At 38.6% G+C, this 19,605-nt stretch overlaps 1 protein-coding gene across 1 annotated transcript in view; it reads left to right on the top strand.

The window, feature by feature from the left end:
• EGF (epidermal growth factor) overlaps positions 1-19,605 on the top strand; it is a 53,933-nt gene that overhangs the window by 9,098 nt on the left and 25,230 nt on the right. The window contains exons 3-12 of the mRNA XM_048942397.1: positions 1,464-1,663; positions 2,597-2,778; positions 5,508-5,738; positions 6,711-6,913; positions 10,677-10,802; positions 11,737-11,859; positions 13,731-13,853; positions 15,027-15,152; positions 15,981-16,117; positions 17,265-17,413. Of these exons, the coding sequence (XP_048798354.1) occupies positions 1,464-1,663; positions 2,597-2,778; positions 5,508-5,738; positions 6,711-6,913; positions 10,677-10,802; positions 11,737-11,859; positions 13,731-13,853; positions 15,027-15,152; positions 15,981-16,117; positions 17,265-17,413 (1,600 nt within the window). The remainder of the gene's footprint in view (positions 1-1,463; positions 1,664-2,596; positions 2,779-5,507; positions 5,739-6,710; positions 6,914-10,676; positions 10,803-11,736; positions 11,860-13,730; positions 13,854-15,026; positions 15,153-15,980; positions 16,118-17,264; positions 17,414-19,605) is intronic.

Below are 19,605 nucleotides of genomic sequence, written 5' to 3'. Positions count from 1 at the left end.
TCTTTCAGTACTTCTTAAGAATGTCTTCATATAGATTTATTTATTTTTTAATTTGGCTGCTTTGTAAGCCATTCACCTTTGAGCTGAAGAGACCTGAAAACAAACCTGTTAACCTGAAAGATATTTGTGCTCAGGTATCTTTCAAATAACAGTCTTGCTTTATTATGTTGTATGAGGGCTTCAACTTTAGAGGTTATTACTGATATTTATAGTAGTAATAACAATAGTTGAGAGGTGATAAAATTTAATCCCAAATCTGTCTGGCTCCTCTGTGATCAGAATCAGATTAGTTCAGTCCCAATTCCATTTACAGCCCTCATTTACAGGCTCCATTTGGGAAATTCAGAGAGTGGAAAGGACAAAAAAATGAAGTATAAAAATGCTCTTGGTCATCTAGTTGGCAGAAATGCTGGCAGTACAGCTGTCACATTCCTGAGATAAATCAACCTTGCTACACTTCTCTGTTCATTTACCATTTATGTAAAGCAAGCCTCCATAATTTAAACACTCTCACATGGGGCTGCTTAGTGCAAATAGCAGCAGAAAAAGGGAGACACTAACATCCTAGGAGCAATTTTTATAACTGGGTAATACCTTGAAAACTCCAAATACGCACTGCTGTAATAGTCTTGAAATCAGAGTGTTGATCATCTTCCTTGTGAGCAGCAGTTAATTTACATCCTGGTTGCTGTCAGAACTTGTTCAATGGAGAAATCAAACTTGGGCTCTTTCTTCTGCTGTGAAGGGGATTGAATTCTTGGAAACGTTAATTCAACAAGTGACAAGGTTTTAAACCTGTTATTCTCTTGGATCTGTATAAGTGCTTGTATTTCAAAGTCATTTGACAAGAGAATTTCTTGTATGCCATGATCTGTTGTTTCAAGCAACCATTTTATAAATCCCCACGGTAACAACCATCATGGGACTTTCTCCTTTGAATGTGCTTTAATGGTACACTAAAGATTGGTCTCTGTTCTAGTTACAACTTTTTCTGCAATCTCAGTTTCACTACTCAGATTTTTGACTTAATGGATTTTCAGCAGTAAATGTGAATGGACTATTATATTTATATCACATTGGTAATTGATTCTCTGTGATGTTACCATTAAAAATGAAGGAGAAGGTTAAATTTCCTACTCTGTCTAGGATAATACTGATGAGAGTTTAGAATCATAGAATCATTGAGGCTGGAAAAGATGTCTAAGATCATCTAGTCCAACTGTTTACCTACCCAGAAATATTACCCACTAACCCGGCCCCTCATTACTGCATCTATGCTGTTCTTGAACATCTCCAGGGATGGTGTCTCCACCATCTCCCCAGGCAGTCTGTTCAATGCCCATCCACTATTTTGGAGAATAATTTTTTCCTAATATTCAACCAGAAACTTAATGCAATGCAGCAAAAATTCAATGCTTATCTATTAATTGGTGTTCCCCTCCTCCCCTTTCTTTCAACACTAGACCCTGCACCATTTCTACTTTTTCACCATGGAAGTGCCATCTACAGAATTGACACTGAAGGGACCAATCATGAAAGATTGGTGGATGATGCTGGTCCATCAGGACTTATAGATTTTCATTATACAGAAGAGAAAGTGTACTGGGTAGATTCAGAAAAGCGACTTCTGCAAAGAATTCACCTGAATGGCACAAAAAGAGAGGTAAAGTCATCATTTCTCTCAAATTGTTTGAGTTATTGGGCATTAAACTCTATGCAGAAACACCTACTCAGAGGTGCAATTCTGCTTGTTTATTTATTGGCATTTCAGGCTTATTAAACAGTTTGCAACCATAATGATTCTGGTTCTGAGCCTAGGCTGTTTTACCAACATTCACAGTACATGTAGTATTTTCTACAGATCAACTAAAAGGGAAGAAATGTAGACAAGCCAAATCTTTGAAGACAATAACGTCTCTATCAGTTTTAAATTAATCTTTGGCATTATGAAAGTTTGTCTTTCAGATTAACGTAACTCAAACCACCACAAATGGTATGAGAAGAATGTGCTTGAATTCCTGCTGGTTTTTTTTTCCCTCAATCTTTTTATCGGCTTCTATGGTTGCATAAATGCTTCTTTTAGAACTGCATCCTTTGTTCAGAAAAAACTGTGTAGTTCATTGCCTCTGGCTCATTAAAGGGAAGACAGGCTGGTATGGCTGCACTTCAGTGCTGTGAGAACCTTCTTTTGTTGGAGAGAGATTACTGGTTTTGCTGTACCCATGCGGAATCTTAACTTACGTATTTTAAGCTGTTTTTTAAAGATCAAACTCCAGCAACAGTGTGTTAGGTTGTCTTTCAACTGGGTGCTTCATAATGTTTTAAATGTAGGCAGAAATTGTAGCTAGATCAGTCCAGTGTATCGCTTACAAATAATATTTTCTTTTACCTGTGGTTCACTCATTCAGAAGGAGTGTATGTAAGAGCCAAGGGAAAATGAAAGCAATTAAAAATCAAGAAAGACCAATAATACAGGTCTGAGAGAAAATGAGGCAGGCCAGTGGAATGAGATGGAATCCTCATTCTGGCACAATAGTCAATGTACTGAAAGTCAAGCGTATGATGCTTCTTGTTAACAATTTTTTGTTGTTTACAGAGATTATGTTATATAGACAAAGGCATTTCAGGATTTGCTATTGACTGGATAAATCAGGACATTCTCTGGGCCAATAGACAGAAAGCAACCATAGAAGCAACTGACATGAATGGGAAGAAACGTCGAGTTCTTTTAAGAGATATTGGTCGTCCCACAAAGATTGCCATTGATGCTGAGCAAAGGTAATTTTAACTAGGTTAGTAATTTCATTAAAATGAATTCTAATATACTAAGTACTGTGACTGGTTTACCAGTTATGGAAATACTGTGTGCATGGTGTTTTGTCTAGTACAATCCCTACCTGAATGTTGATAAAATCTTAGAACCATAGAATTACTTTGGTTGGAAGGGACCTTGCAGCTTATCCAGTTCTGATCCCCTGCTATGGGCTGGTTGCCCCCCACCAGGTCTGGCTGCTCAGGGCCCCATCCAGCCTCGTCCTGACCACCTTTAGAGATGGGGCATCCACACCTTCTCTGGGCAGCTGGTGCCAGTGCCTCAAAGTGAAAAATTTCTGCCAAACATCTAATCTAAATCTCCTTTCTTTAGGGGTAATAGAATAAACGATTAATAAATATATAAGAGAGAACCAGAGAAGTGTGTGAGAAATGCCTACTAAGGTCTAATGCAGAATCTATACCAATTGGTCATCAGAGAAAATTTCTTTAGTTAGGAGATCTGAGGATCTGCTGGTCCTTTCTCAAAGAGAGCATAGTTTCAGGGCAGCAGGAAGAATTTGAGCAGCAAAAGCTACAATGCCTGCAAATCATAGAATCACAAGTTTGGAAAGGACCTACAAGATCATCTAGTCCAGCCATCCAAATGTTGCTCACAAATGTTCATCCCAAATGTTGGGAGTCCCTTTTACTCCCAAGCTGGCATACTTAAACTATAAATATGTGTATTTTCATTTAAAATATTTTCTTCTGATTGACTTAAATATAGTGTTTACCAGCTTTGGAAATATTCACAGGTCCTTACATCCATGGTCAAATGCCACGGATGGATATGTTACAAAATGACATTATAGAAGTATATTTCCTGAACTCAATGAAACGTATGTAGAGATTCAAGTTTGTATATTCACCTAGGTGTGATTCACCATGCACTGTAACTGTACATAATATGCTTACAGAAAGCCAGTAATAAACTGTAAAGAAAATAGACTTCAAGAAGTTTGATGTTACAATTCTGTCCTGGTGTGTTTTGCTTGTATGAAAACCCTCTATTTTTAATGTGAATTAAAAAAAAAGAAAGAAAGAAAAATACCCAACAATATGTTTATGCACACAGGTATGCACATTCTCTAAGTCTGATGTTAACGGTGTCTTTCCTAAAATCTATGCAACTCTTAAGAAATGAAAGTCAATGTGGTACCCTAGTAATGGAGTTTTTCTCAAGGAATGTGCCTAAATATTAGTGGTAATAAGATTATTTTACTGCTAATGATGTAACCCTAGCTGTAAGATTGATTTTTTTAAAAATGCTATTAAAAATGCTGAAAAATCAGAAGTAAAAATAAAAGAAGGAGATGACAAAAAAGGTAAATGCTGGCAATTACTCAAGCTGCTTGTAAACTTTGTTCTTCAGTTTACCTGTATGTTAAGATCATAAACAAATTTGCAAAATATCTTCACAGAAACTATAATTACTGTTGTTTCTTAGTTTCCTAATTGACAAAAAGTGAATGCTACCATTTATTCAAACTTCCAGAACATTGAGGTTTCTTAAATAGCAAAGGGTGACACAGAAATGCAAGCAGGTGTTAATGAAGTGTTAATGACAGTAGAAAGCTGGACTGTCCTTCTGGAAACATATTTTTGCATCTACTTTAATAGTCTATGGTGACTGGAGGACATGCAACAGGGAGAAAAAGCCATGAGGCAAGGGTTGTTTCTTCCTGCTTGTTTAGTACAATAGATTAACGCAATAAAGCTGGTTTTATGCTGTTTCATACTGTAAATCTTGCAGTTTTGTGAAGATAAGGCAAAATTATAAAGTGTCTTGGATTTTTTTGTGCTTAAATGTAAGAATCTAAAGCAAAGAATCTAAACCCAAGCCTTAAGAAATAAAATAGACTAGTGAATGTTAACTTGCCCTGTTAGAGCTGTTGCTAACCTTAGTCACATCACTAAATCTGAGTTCTGATCCATTAATAACTTCAGATGTATGTAAGTTCAGTGCCTAACTGATCTGGGTATTGAAACTTTGTCTTGACTGGGCCTTAATTTAATGACATCATAGGCTGGCTGCTGTAACCAGGAGGAAGGTGGTAGAAGGAAATGATTTGGTACTGTTAAGTAAAGTACTAGTGTGTGTGGTGTTGGTCTGAAATTTTTGGAGATGACTTCCTCCACAGAGGCAGAGGGCCAAACATCTGCTTCAAAGATACATTTTTTCCTAAGTTTGCAGCAGTCCCCTGTAGATTTCAGAGGTTGTTCTAGTTTCCCTCTCTGACTGCATGGTGGAACAAAGCAGGGAGAGAGATAACTGTGCCTCGCGGTTAAGCTGGGCTGATTCCTGCTTGACCTACATGAGATTTCTAGTATATCATTGCTTCCTGAACAGTCATAAGTCTGCTGGTAGAAGTATATTTATTAAAACAGGAAAACAACTGTAACAAAAAAATTAGTGGTAATATTGATTCCATTAAACAGGGAACACCCTTTTGGCGAAAATTATTTCCATTCTAAGTAGAGCTATGTTTTGAAGGACATATATGTTTTTTTCCTGGAAAAGGTCAGTGTATATTGAGGAATCCCCTTGCTTTATTATTAGCTTTGGTTCTGAATGCACTTTGGTAAGATTGAAAAAAGTTTGCGCATGGGAGCAAGGAATACATACCAGTGATGTTACCTTGTAAGCATATAAATACTTCATTTTTTTCCCAAAACATGCCTCTTTCCTGCAGGATACTGTTTTGGTCATCAGATGGTACAGTTTCAAGCATATACCGCGTGTCCCTCAATGGAAGTGATGTGAGAAATATTTTAAGAACCACAGAAAAAATAAAGGCCATCTCACTAGATTTTGTTGACGTAAGGCTCTACTGGATCCAGCATGACCATGGGAATGACATTTCCCATATTGGATCATGTGACTATGAAGGGGGTGCTGTTCATTTGCTCCGAAGTTCTGGTCGGTGAGTTTTTCTGGGCTGTCAGAAAGAAAGCTTATTTCCTGGGCGTGCAGTTAAAGAAAGCATAGGAGACTTTTATTTTGTTGCTTCACAACACTGTAATGCATATAAATGTTTTGTAACTGTAGTTCTACAAAGGTGAAAACGGAAAAAGCTAACTGTTGAATTCACTGCAGATAATACTGCCACTTAGTACTCTCCATCTTCTAAGCTTTTAGCAAATGATAACCACATAATCCTCAGAAATCCTCTCTGAGTGTTTATTAGTAGCCTTTTTCTGCAGATAGAGAAGACGAAAGCAGAGAGCTTAAATGATTTGTCCAGGGTCACTGTAGGTTAGCTCAGGTGTCTGAGCTATGCTCAAAAGCCTGAGCTCTATCAGGTCTTCCCTGTCCTCTTCTAAGCCTGTTGTCCTCTTCAGCTGCTGCTCAGGGAGGTATAGATGGTGCCCTGTGCTCAGGCTCTTCAGAGAAAGTCAGCAGATTTTTAGTTATCCTTGTCTCCCCAGTGCCTGACTGAGTGCAGCAGCAAGACAGATTTAAGGAAAACCCTGTTCCTGTCCCTCCATCTCCATCCTAACTTCCTGAGACAGTCAGAAGGTTCAGAGAAGGCACTTTCCAGTGCCACACTGGGAAATGGGGGTAATTTTCTGGCCTAAATCCTTCAATAAAGCAAGTGCCCATTTTAATTGCTGGTTCAATAGAATCTGTCTCTGTCAGTTGAGTCAGTCTTAAACAGCATCTCACATACTTTGTGAGAAATGATCACAATTTTTGTAGCTGTTTCTTGTAAATTTGAAGGATTCTGAGTGCTGGGAGTGTCTCTGGCATCTCATCTGACTCTCACATACACCTAAAAGAAAACAAAGGCTATTTACAGTAAACTTGACTGAACTCACTGCTCAGAAAATGTGTGAGTCAGTATATACAGGAATTGGGTGATGTGCCATTTCATACTAATTTTTCAATGTTGTAGATATCAGTTGCTCGGTATGACTCTCTTTGCTGACCACCTGTACTATTCGGAGCTGAAGTCTGGTACAGTACGAACAGCCAACAAGTATACTGGAAAGGTTGTAGTCACTATTAGCCTGAAACCATCACTTTTTCCACCCGTGGAGATAAAAGTAGTGCATCCATTTAAACAGCCTGGTGCAAGAACAGATCTTCAAGAGTTTGGTAAGTAAACTGTAATGTATTTGTGAAAATAATAATAACCTACATACTGACCTTTCACAGTAATAATTTTCTTCTGCAAAATTCCAGGCCTCAGTAAAGTCAGTGACCAGGTTTTCTTCAACTTCAGCAACCCATATGTTCACTAGCATATCAGACAGGAAGCTGCTCTTTTCATTAGTTTGAATGCATATAGATACAGTTGACGATCTTCAGAGGTTTCTCTCCAGCCCTGTGATTCTATGTGTGATTTTCTCTGTGTCATCACTTTTCCAATTTTCCACTTTTCCAGTTTTCTTCCCTTCCACTTTCCTTTTCCTTTCTTTTCTTTGTTTCACAAATTTATTTTTATACTTTGTTTCTAAACGTAAAGACAGCCTTTTTGTGTGTGCGTGTTGATTGTATTCATCAAATACCAGTTCTCTGCTGGAAGTTTTAATGTAATGCACATCTAAATACCTCTGATTGATTATTATGGCACTGAAGGATTTTAAGAAGAATATAGTGTGACCTACAAGTGATAGTGTGGATGTCTCAGCTTCATTGGATTAAGATTCATCTTGTTTAAGACAGGTCTGAGGCTGCCATAGTAACTATTAAATGAGAGCCCTGGGTGTCTTTAATTGGTATCAGTTGCAGCCTGCAGTATGAAATAGCCATGCCACTGCATTTCGTTGTGGGATCAGAAGATGAAAGTTGACTGCTTTCCTTGATGATTCTTGCTGAGACAGTAGGAAGTGCAGGGTGCCCAAGAGGTACAGGTGGTGTAAAAACATTAGGAAAAAGTGGTGTGTGCTTTTATGAGCAAAAATGAAACTGTGTCCATCTCTTTTGAGCCAGTTTGAAATATCTACTGCATAATAAGCTTTGTCTTTCTTCATGCCAGCCAACAGCTTTATTTGGTATAATGCTGTATCTCTCCTGAACTCTGATCTGAATGGGAAAATCAAAATTTTCAAGGGAACTTTCCTCACAAATGCTTTGTTTGCAGTGCAAGAATCTGTTGAGGTGAAGAATAGAAAGTAATCTTGGAAATCAAACTTATGCTTGTAATCACAGGGAATCTTCATTCAGAGACAATACTGGTTCTGTGCTTCCTTTGAGAACAATAGTTTTCTCAGCAAATTAAAGCACTTTCTTCAACTCATACATTTAGTTCTTACACACACAGAATAACTATGAAAAGGTGCATTTGTAGAGCAGATAGTATAGTGACAAGACCACACATGTCTCAGTGCTGTTGCAAAGATTCCAAAATTTGGAATGCCCCATGTAGTGTCTCTTCTTCGGTACTGCCTGTTGCCATATCTGCATTTTCATGAAGATAGAGAAGGGGATACAGTGGCTGAGGAAGGTAGTTCATGACAGTGTTCTGAACCTCAGGGGCTATTAGTTGTTACATATGTTCTCTCCACAAAAGGGTGTAGCATAGTGCTCATTGACTATGGTCACTTAGTTCTTCCTTCTAGAACATGTTATTTTCCTAAGTTTCTTTTTGCACTAGAATGAGGTTGTCCCCACCTCTCTTCAATAAGTCACATACTAGTGCTATTAAATGCCTTGCATCATTTACTTCCAACATGTGTTATGAAACTATGACTGTTTTCAGCAGTAGTTCTATTTTATTCTAAATACCTTGTAAAAATGTCTGAGAAGTGAAGGAGTAGAAAGAAGCGTAAAGGGTTGAAGCCAGATGAACTTTCTGGACTTTGCATATACGTTGCTTGGCTTATCCACTGCAAGAACTGAGATGAAAGAAGGGCTAATGAGTCTGGAGTACAAATGAGATTTATAGCTGATCTTACAACAGAGTAACCTGGAGATGAAAGCATAACTAAACTAATTGGATGCTCTGTACAAGCTAAGAAAGTATATGTTATACTGTAGTGTCAGCTGTGAATTATCAGGCCTTATTTAAAGCAGATAGCAAATAAGTCCTTCAGATGAAAAGGAAACTGACAAGAAGCGCTCAACTGATATGATCAGATTTTTGACAGGAATTTGGATTATTTATTTTACATTTCTCATGTCCTCTTTCCTTCTTCTCTTTCAAAAGGCTTTCCTGAACTGATCAGAGCCAATAAGTAGGGAGAGGGACATTAATTCAGCTGTGGGGTTTGCTATAACCCCACACAACTACTTTGGCATGGTAGACCATCTTCCAGATACTTTAGTTTAACTGAAGTCTCTTTGATAACTAACCCTAGATTTGATGTCAGTATGTGCATTCACAAATGCCAGTTGGAGTGCTCTTTCCACTTTTATTAATGGTTCATAAAATGCTTTAATTACCTTGAAGTCTCAAAGGCTCTGTCTGGAATTTTTAAAAAATATCTTCTCTGATGGGTTAATAAATCAAGAGGAAGTGCTATTCAGAAATCCCAGGATTTTTATTTATTTATTTATTTATTTTGAGTAATTACCTTCTGTTTCTTTCTAATATGAGATACTGATGTCAAGTAATCATCTGAGAACAAAAATTTCCATTTAAAATGTGATAGGGTAGGGAGCAGTGAGAAAATGCGGTTCATAACGACTATTTCTACAGAAAATACTATCTTAAAATTTTTGTGATTCATGACTTAGAGACTGTTCACCTTTAATTTTAAGATGCAATCTTGAGTGTCATCTGGTTGCTCGTTTGTACTGTTTTGAGATAGAATATATTTGCACTGCTGTCATTGTGATTTGTTCTGTATTTGGAAGTTAGACACCGTAACGTGTCTGATTCAGCTTCAATAGTGACAAAGATTAAGCCCCTAGTTCATAAATTCAAAAATAGTTCTACAAAAAGGTAGGCTCAGATAAAACTACGTAAGATTCAAGTTTCTGATAAGTTCACATGCATGGTGACACACATAATATCCATCTAGTCATCCATCATTGTTTCTCATTCAGCAATATGATTTTTGTTAGAGAAAAATTAATCAGTCTAATGCAAATATGTCCACTGCTGATACTTTCAGCCAAGATGAAATGTCTGTCTAGGAAATTAGTTCACTCTTTTATAGATGTGATCTGTCATTGCAACTGATGGCCAGCTTTTCTTCCTCTGTGGCTAGCAGAAGATTAAATGCTGAAATTTAATATCATGCTGGTGTCCATCTCTTGGAATTTGAATGTTAGATTGGAGATGCTATGAGCAATTCCTTCGCATCCAGTGTCTTCCCTGCCTACATGAGACCATGATTCCCTTTATTTCACATACAGCACAGGGCAAGCACAGAGTTGTGTGTGGGTGGCTACATGCCCATATCCAGTGGCAGCAGTTCAGCTATTCTTAGCTTGGAAAAGGGGCAAGCAACCCTAGAAGAAGATTAGGAAGATTAAAACAAAAATAATAGTTTGCAAGACAGAAATAAGAGCATGAGTGTTGCATATCTGCGGAAGCACCAGCTGTGGAAGGTGGCTGAGCTGACATGAGGCTCTGCCAATCCTTCCTGTGGAAAGAGATGCTTCAGTGCCTGTTTGCCTTGTTCTCTGAAGTGAGAGTAGCAGTAAGGCTTCTGCTGTGGGCTCATTTCTTCTTCCTCTGAAGAAACTTACCTTTTGTCTTTGAAAAATGTACTCTTTGTCCTACAAATGCTTTAATTTGATAGCGAATTTTTGGCTTCATTTTACCAAAAAATCAGAAAGTTATAGAAGTTATTAAAAAATAAGTTACTCAGGTTGAGTAAGTTGCTGTTGAGAAGGAGAGGTGTGTCACTGAACAAAACAGTTCCTCCTTGAACAGAAGATTATATTTACATTATGTTTGCTGTTCCAGAAAAAGGAATCTGTGATTTGAACAAAGAAAAGTGCAGAAGAAGAATCTGCAGGCTGGACTCAAGGACTCATCGGTGTAAATGTTCTAGTGGCTTTATTTTAAGTCGAAATAAACAGTTTTGTGAAGGTAATACATAGATCTACTCTCAGCTTTATTCCACCAGATAAAAAGATTCCTCTGCTCTTTTACTTTATTCCAATCTTGAGGATGAAGAAACACTTCAAGGTGACATGTCAGTTTAGTGGCTTTCCCTGTGCTAGTACAGTCTAAAAGGAGACATACAAAAATGCCACAAATGCTGTCCTTGTGAGAAATGTTGGTCTTAGCTTAAGAAATTGTCATTCTTATGGATCTTGATAAAACTTAGAATGGATTGCATCACTGTAGGTGAAATGTTGAAAGATATCGTTAACACGATGGCTGTTTTAAGCCTCACCTTTGAAAACTGCATTAATTCCTAACAGGTATAAATGTTTGAGTGTGCATTGCTTTTAATAAAAATCTGGTATTATTAATTATTGTCAACATATGACTTTTAGAAGCACCATTTTCACCACATGACCAAAGTTGGATAGATGTAAAGGCATCAGAATTATGAGCTTAAAACGTTTACAGCAGCCATGCAGTCCTCAGGAAATTAGCCAGAATTGTTTTCCAAAATGAATCTTCTAAAACACTTCCCCACTTTGAGAATTTTTCTCAAGTCATGTTGGAGCCATTTAAAAAAAAAGAATTTTTTTGTCAGAAGGAAGTATCTAATGAGAATTTTTAGGGTGCATACAGGATTACGGCACTGGAATCTGTATGGGAAGGCATACTTTGCCTCTAGACACATATGTTGAGCACATACAGCCTGAATATGGTGCTTGAAGGTTTTTGAAGCTTATCTGAATTAGGTCTAAAGACTTGCTTTTTAAAAAAGTATTTAGTAGGACCAACATATCTTGTAAAATGGATGGGAAATAAAGAGATTTTTTGAAGACTGTGAGGCTTTGTTAATTCAATTCCATGACATTGGCTGATGATCATATTCTGACACAGTGAGTGCTTCTTTTGGCAGATATCAATGAATGTGGCTTCTGGAATCATGGCTGTACTCTGGGGTGTGTGAACATCCCTGGTTCCTATTATTGCACCTGCCCAAGAGGTTTTGTTCTGCTGCCTGATAGGAAAACATGTCATGGTAAGTAGCACTAATTCAAAGATGTCTACAGTATGATTAGATATAAGGAAGAAATGTTTTATGATGAGGGTGATAAAGCAGTGGTGCAGGTTGCCTGGAGAGGTGGAGGATGCCCCATCCCTAGAGACACCCAAGGTCAGGCTGGAGAGGCTCTGAAGCACCTGATGGGATTGTAGGTGTCCCTGTTTTGTCCCCTGTTGCAGGGGAGTTGGGCCAGATGACCTTTAAGGGTCCCTTCCAATTCAAACTATTCTGTGATTTTATAATATGGGAGACAGTCCTTGTATAACTCAAACATCTGAAAGTTTTGCTTGTTGCATTGCTTCTCTCCTTTAGTATACAAGTAGGACTAGCTTAAACTGCGTGTACCAAAGACAGATGACATTTTTAAGGAAGTAAGTCACACACGAGTAATCACATGTGAGCCTCTTGTGGACCAAAGAGGATTGAGGTTTCATGCATCTGTGTATCTGATTCTAGATGCCTGCATGCAGCACTCATGTTGAGTTGTGGCCTAAGCTTTACAGTGTTTGCTGAGTTGCTTTCTAACTGGCAACATCTTTTCTTCCATAGTTCAGTGTTGTGTATGCTTGGCCTACAAATGAATCCAGTTTTTCTAGGACATAAAATGTGAAACTGAACAAAGTTCTTCAGGTCTTGGGATATCTCCCATCACTTTTCTACTTTGGAAGAGGCATGTAAAGATCCTTCTTGTTTCCACAAAAATTAAACATTGCTATATGAATAGAAGTGCCTCTTTAGAAGTGCCAGTGCACAGCAGTGAGTTCAGTATGGATTGTGGCAGGCTGTAGGGTGTATTAAATATCAATACTAATGTCTAAATATAGCCGTACAGCCTATTGATTTTTAAAACTCCAAGAGGCACTTCGCCCTTAGTTAAATGAAAGCTAGGTACAGGACTCAGGGATCTAAGCATAGGTGTCCAGGCTGTGGGAGACTGCATGAGGCAGTCAGATGTGACTGAAGACCTGCAGCCTGCGTGGTGTGATGTCCCCGTGTGTCCAAGATGACTAACTTAAACTCTATGCCTACAGTTTGAGTGCCTCAAATTAGATAGATAATGCAATTTTTTTAACATAGGTTAGGGATGTGGCATGGGTAGTATAACTCCATAAGCACTGCAACATAAGGCAGACATGTCACTATCTATGTACCTTGAGATTGTCTTGTATGCAGCTGTTCATCCAGAACCACATGCTGTGGTGGGAAATAAACATGAGGTTGGTTTCTTCACCCTCTTCACAGTGCCTAAAGGGTTAGAGCAGTCCAGTTCAGAGCACAGCTGCCTGGGAGGAGTATTTGCAACAGCTATGCCCCATTTAAGCTAGTGTATGCAGCTGGTTCAAAGAAGTAGCTGTGTGAAACCTGTGTTAGTTCCAGGGGGTGCTGCCTTGTGGTGCAGAAATGGGGCTGCAAAGAGATGCAGCGCTGCAGAGCAGAGGTGGAAGGAGAGGATCCTTCTTAAAAGTAAACTGCATAAAAGAGGGAGTCATTGTTTTTTCCTAATTGTCTTCACGTTTTTCACATTAAGTCTGACTTCCTTTTATATTGGAAACTTGACCCACATTAGATAAAGTGTAAAATTGATCATTTTCTTATCTATTTTAATCTCATTCCTTCATAAAAATTTGTAAATTTTAGACTGATGAGTCTAAGGGCTTCATGACTCAGTGATAAGTTTGGGTTTTCCTTTGCTGTAATTAAGAGAGTGTAAAAAAATTTGAATGGAGGAAAAAAACCAAACAACTGAATAACAGCTATGAAAATGTTAACACGCCTCTTGAAGAAGGTTTAATAAAAATTTGTTCTATCATTTATGATTATCTTTTTTCCTCTTTAAATTACTGTAGAGCTAATTTCCTGTTTAAATAACGACACTGAATGCAGCCATGGTTGCCTTCAGACATCTAAAGGGCCTGTTTGCTTTTGTCCTGAAGGATCTGTACTCAAAGAGGATGGCAAAGCATGCACGGGTAAGTGTTTAACGTTTTCATAGTGGTAATGAATGCCAAACTCTGTTCTTGGCACAGAGAACCAGAAGTAAATGATGGCACCTTACAGTCATTTTGCACAGCTGTATATGATTGTACAAGATAGGAGGCAGTGGAAAGTCTGGCTCTTTGAGCGCTGAGATGTGCAATATTCATCTTCATTTTTAATAGATGCTTACTAGTAACAACATTCAATATTTACAGGCCAAATTCTTCTGCTGTCACACAAAACAAGGCATCTCCCAGATATTGGTTGCAGGTGGCATCTACAGTTTATATTTGAGAGGAATCATACAAAATCAGGGATTGGTTGAAATCTGAAGATGACTTTATCAACATTGCACAACCTAGGTTCTGAGGCACTTTAACTTGCAGCAATTTCATCTAGTTAGCCACAAATTATATTTTTGCAGTTAGAGTATTTGGAGAAGTTCCACCTACTCATCTGTCATTCCTTATTCTAGTGGCTCTCCAAATTCAGACTGTACTTTTCAGCTGTATTTTTGTAAGCCTGGGGATCAAGACAGCACAGTTAATGCCAGTCTCATGCCTTGACAAATCCCCTTCCTCTTTTACAACTGTGACTTACTTTGCACTGTACCATATACATGTAGCAATGTTGCCTTTTTGCTGGGGATGCTCCACTGAGTTGTACAGCCCAAGAAGAATGAATGGTTTCCTTTTGTTTTGCCTAAAATTTTGGCTTGTTCTATTAGGAAGTCACTGCATTTCACCAGTTCATCATCCTAGATTAATTAACTTGCAGAATAGCGTTTATTAGCTGCTGCTCTGCATGGAGTGCCATCTCTGATAGAATTTGTTACTGTTTTATTTTGGATGAGATTTCCATGGTTGAAAAAGTTCTCAAAACCAATCAACACATGGAAGCCTGGTCATATATCCCAATCCCATGCACTCCCACCTTGTGTCCTGAATTTTCAGGAAAGGCTCAAGGGGAAGCTGAACCTAATTGTATTTCATTTCACTCGACTTCTGCTTCCAACATGATGCTTTTCAGAATTCTGTCCATCACAGAGAGAGTTTATACTGTAGAAATCCTAATCAGAGTGACTTGCTCGCTTACTTATACTTACAATTTTGTTGTATTTTTTCCTTAGGATGGCAAAGTTAAAATTTTCCAATGCTCTGTTTAAGGTTGCACATCTCCAGATAATGGTGGCTGTAGCCAGATATGTTCTTCTTTAAGCCCATTCTCCTGGGAGTGTGCTTGCTTTCCTGGATATAGGCTTCAACGAGACAGAAAGCACTGCACTGCTATAGGTCAGTATCTTGATAAGCCTGCTTATTTCTGCCAATGAAAGCAAAAATGTTTCAGAGGCTTTTAAAGTGGGTAGCATAACTGGAGTACAATTTTGCACTAGTTCCATATTACTTTGAGCAACACTTAGAAAAATAATTTGGTTACTGTCTATCTATGTATTGGTTCTAGCACAATTAATCCTAACCTTGCTTTTAGCTCAGTAATGAGAGTGGTCACAATGTTCTCTCAGGAAATAGTTTTAGACTGCCGAATTAACTTAATAGATGCATGAGGTTACCTCAGATGTGTGTGAGATTTAAATCCAGGCTCCAGAGGTGAGAGGCTAATAAAATGAAATACTACAAAATTCCTTCTGTCCTTCTCTGCTATGTGCTTAAGAGATTTACCTAGCAGTGGAGGTGGAACTATGTCTTAATTCCTAAATGTTATATTCAGGTTTTTGCCTCTTCTTTTCTTGCTTCTTTGTTACTTTTGCTTTCACACTTTCAGACCTTCCAGGGACAAAACTTTCATTGCTTGCTTAGGGTTGGCCTCAGGTAATTAATATAGTTAAGTGAGAATGAAAATAATTTGACCTGAAAAGATGTACATAGTTATACAGAATTGAAAAAAAAAAAAAATACAAAGTGTGAAAAGAAACAAATGAAGCAGTGCCCAGAATGTACTTCAGTAGTTAAGGTATTGGTGATTATATTATTAAAGTGCCAGAAAGAACAGAGCATATGCAGGAGCTGTTGTTCCCACCCACAACATTCTATGTAGTGATGTATTCTAGGGACCATTTTGTAGCTGTTAGAATTAACATATGTGCAATTCTTCTTCACCAGGCCCTCGGCCATTTCTGTTGTTTGCAAACAGCCAAGATATCCGCCGGATCAGTTTTGATGGAACAGATTATGCAAGTTTACTTGAAAGGCAGATGGGAGTAGTCTTAGCACTGGATTCTGACCCAGTGGAAAATAAGGTAAGGTATTAAAAATGAGAGGATTTTGAAGTGTTGCAAGGAAAAATGGATTGGGATCTCGTGTGCCTTAACCTTTCTGCTGTCAGTGATCCAGATTACACATTGCTCTGCGTGATGCTCTGTTGCCTGCCCAGGATTGCCACTGGCACAAGATGCCACACACAAGTTGAAGTTTCACCCTTTCCTTACTGCCTTAATATGTTTGTTGACACAGCTAATTCACAGCAAATTTGGTTTAGTGTATTTTTTTCAGAAGAGCTACATGCCGCAGTCCCTTCTAATCCGAGGAGTAATGGTAATTACTAAACAAAACTCATGAATGCTTGCTGGATTTTTTTCTTATTACAAGATATTCCTGTTGGAAAGATGAGTGTCCTCCTCATAGAGAGCAGTTTGTATGGGTGGGCACATCCCAGTGTCCTGCACTTTGCCTGCGGAGTTTAGAAGAGAAGTTCAGCTATACTTCGCTGAGTCTCCCATGGCAGATGGTCATTTTTTGGGGGATGGTGAGATTTATTTACACTCTTAGAGAGACACAGAAGGGTACTGGATGGTACAGTGAAAGCCAGTAAGGAGTTCAGTTATGTTGCTGGAAGCGTTTCAGGGACCAGATGGACAGAACTAAATAAATGGGAATGTAACCGGAGCCACATTACAGGGTGATCATTTCAGGTGCCACTGGAACATGGCTTCCTGCCATGAAACAGGGCCCTGTGTGGGAGCTCACAGTTCATCTGCATTGTACCCAATGTAAATCACCTGCTCTGGTAGCATTAAGACCCCTTTTCCAAGTGAGCAGGTAGTGGCAGGATAACATGCTTCCTTTTGCTTGCTCCTGCTTTTGCCTTCTTAGCTGTGCTGCATGTGCAGCAGTTGCTTACTGCAACAACCCATAGGGTACTGAGGTGACTGTATGTAGGGCAGTTAGGATTTACTGCTAAGCACAAGCAGCCTGCAGCAGTCATCCCGGTTGAAGGACATGTGCCTTTCATTTGGTCAGGAATCACAGGTGGCCTGTGCAGATTTTTGAGAATAAGCATTCAGGGGATTTCTGAGATGAAAAAGTTCATTCAAAAGAGGAACTGAGGGAAATAAAGCAGAAAGTGCAGTGGTAACTAAATACGCCTCATGTGTTATTTCTTCACAGATTTACTTTGCCCACACCGCCTTGAAGTGGATAGAACGAGCTAATCTGGATGGCTCAAATCGTGAAAAAGTTATTCATGGAGCTATAGATATACCCGAAGGCCTTGCTGTGGACTGGATTAACCGTAAATTGTATTGGACAGACCGAGGGTACATGCTCCACAGTGCATTTATGTTGAAGCATGCCATAAGATATTTGGAATAAATGACTGGTGATACAGAAATAGCTGAGATATCACTCTAAATTCAGTAACGTTTCACATTCTGACTGGATAGCTGTAATCTTTGGTATATACAGTAGAAGGATCTTTAAAACTATAAACTATAGTGCGGGAGGTTCATGTTCAGTCTACTATTGTATTTTTATCTTTGTCTGTCAAAGGAGCAAGGTTTTGGACTCAGTTGCAAAAAATCTAAAGCATGTACCACATATATACATTTATATGTGCGCGCACAAGTGAATATATGTATGCGTATACAGTCGAACATATATATATATTCGCAATGCATGTTTATAAATATATTTTCATATTTTTTTTCAAGCTATGGCAGGGGAGATTCAGGCTGGACATTAGGAGGTATTACTTTTCAGAAAGGGTGGTCAGGCACTGGAATGGACTGCCCAGGGAGGTGGTGGAATCACCGAGCCTGAGGGTGTTCAAGGAAAGGCTGGATGTTGTGTTGAGGGACATGGTTTAGTGGGAGCTATTGGGAATAGGTGAACAGTTGGACTGGATGATCTTTTAGGTCTTTTCCAACCTTGGTGATTCGATGATTCTATGATTCTATATATGAGAGTATTACTGCACTGAGTACATCTCAGGATGGACTCAGTACTGCTGACAGGTAAACTTATGCCCCTTAAAGCTAATGGGCAATTACTTTAAAATAATCTTCTTTGTCAATTCTCTGTTATTAAAGGGAACTGACCACTGGCAATCAGTATGACTTCATGTCTCAGCTAGTAATCAAAGTTACATGCAGAGTAAGAGAATTCATCTGTGGTAAAAAGGCGGTGTCAGAATAGAGCATGCAGCAATGGCTTCTTAAAGAGCAGTCATGATACTCCAGCATAACCCATATTTTATTAGTCAAGAAAAGATCATTTTAAAAGTCCCAATCATGGTCACTGTCCCTGTTAGATACATTACTAGTCCACTTCCTTGATATTAGGTACAAACTTTTCTATGCAATCATACTTCCATATAAATATGACATAATTTCTTGTGAAATGGGAAACCGTGGTTCTCCATAAGACAAAATCCAAGGATGTAGCCATGAGTTTGTATTTGCTACTTCTTCCTCACTTACTGGGTTTACCCATTTCTATTCCACATATATAGATACGTAGGTTGCTCTGAAAGTAATGGCTTGCATTTATTTCCGTGGAAACCACAACAGGTACAAAGAGCACAATAACGCTACATCATAGAGCATATTCTCAGTTATCAGACCACTATTTTTCAACATAGTCACCACCATTAGCTACGCATTGTGGACAAGAGCCTGTATGGTATGACCATAAATATCTGCACCAGCAGATGTTTCACAAGTGCTACAAGAATGATTGCATCACTATTGAGAAAATGTTGCCTCTGCAGTCCATCTTTCATTGATCCACACAGAATGAAGTGAGAAGGTGTCAAATGTGGACTGTGTGGTGGGTGTGGCAAAGCATTTCTGCCAAAATGGACTGTGTGCTCCATGGTCTTCAAACTGCAATGAGTCCTGACATTATTGTATTGCAAGAGAAAGGTTGTCCTCTTCTTCTGTGACACAGTTTTGCTTCATACACATTTCCATGTTAGATGCCATTTCGTCAGACTGCTCCTCTGCTGCCATCTGTCACATGGCAACAACACGGAATGGGATGGTGGTGGGAACGTTCCGTCTTTACTGCCATATTGCCAACATCCTCCTCTGATATCATGGGCCAACATAATAAAATAGGAGACATTACTTTCAGAGCAGCCCTAGTGTATATGTTTCTCCTATCCTTGTGTGATATTTCTTTATGGATTGAGGAAGGCATGGAAAGCGATAGGCTTGCTTTCATGTAGAGGCTGACGTTTGTTCAGCAAGATGCAGTTTCTAGCAATGAACATCTACAGTTCTATACTTCACTGCTCTAGATTATAGGAGTGATCAGAAGGACTTTTACTTCTGTCCCTATAAAATAGATAAAATGTGTAAGTTGACTGCAGTTTATGGATGGAAAATGCTACAGAATGTGCTATTTAAAAAAATTCTTCACACACTTGATAGTGTCATTCAATTAGGAGCTGTTTTTTCTCCTGACTCCTTTTAAAGTTAAGATTAATCTGTTAGCAATCATAATTCCA

Source organism: Lagopus muta, chromosome 4 (assembly GCF_023343835.1).
Source record: "Lagopus muta isolate bLagMut1 chromosome 4, bLagMut1 primary, whole genome shotgun sequence".
In the NCBI taxonomy this organism is placed as follows: domain Eukaryota; kingdom Metazoa; phylum Chordata; class Aves; order Galliformes; family Phasianidae; genus Lagopus; species Lagopus muta.
Note: the sequence above shows the minus strand (reverse complement) of the source record. Positions and strands in the feature narration are given on the sequence as shown.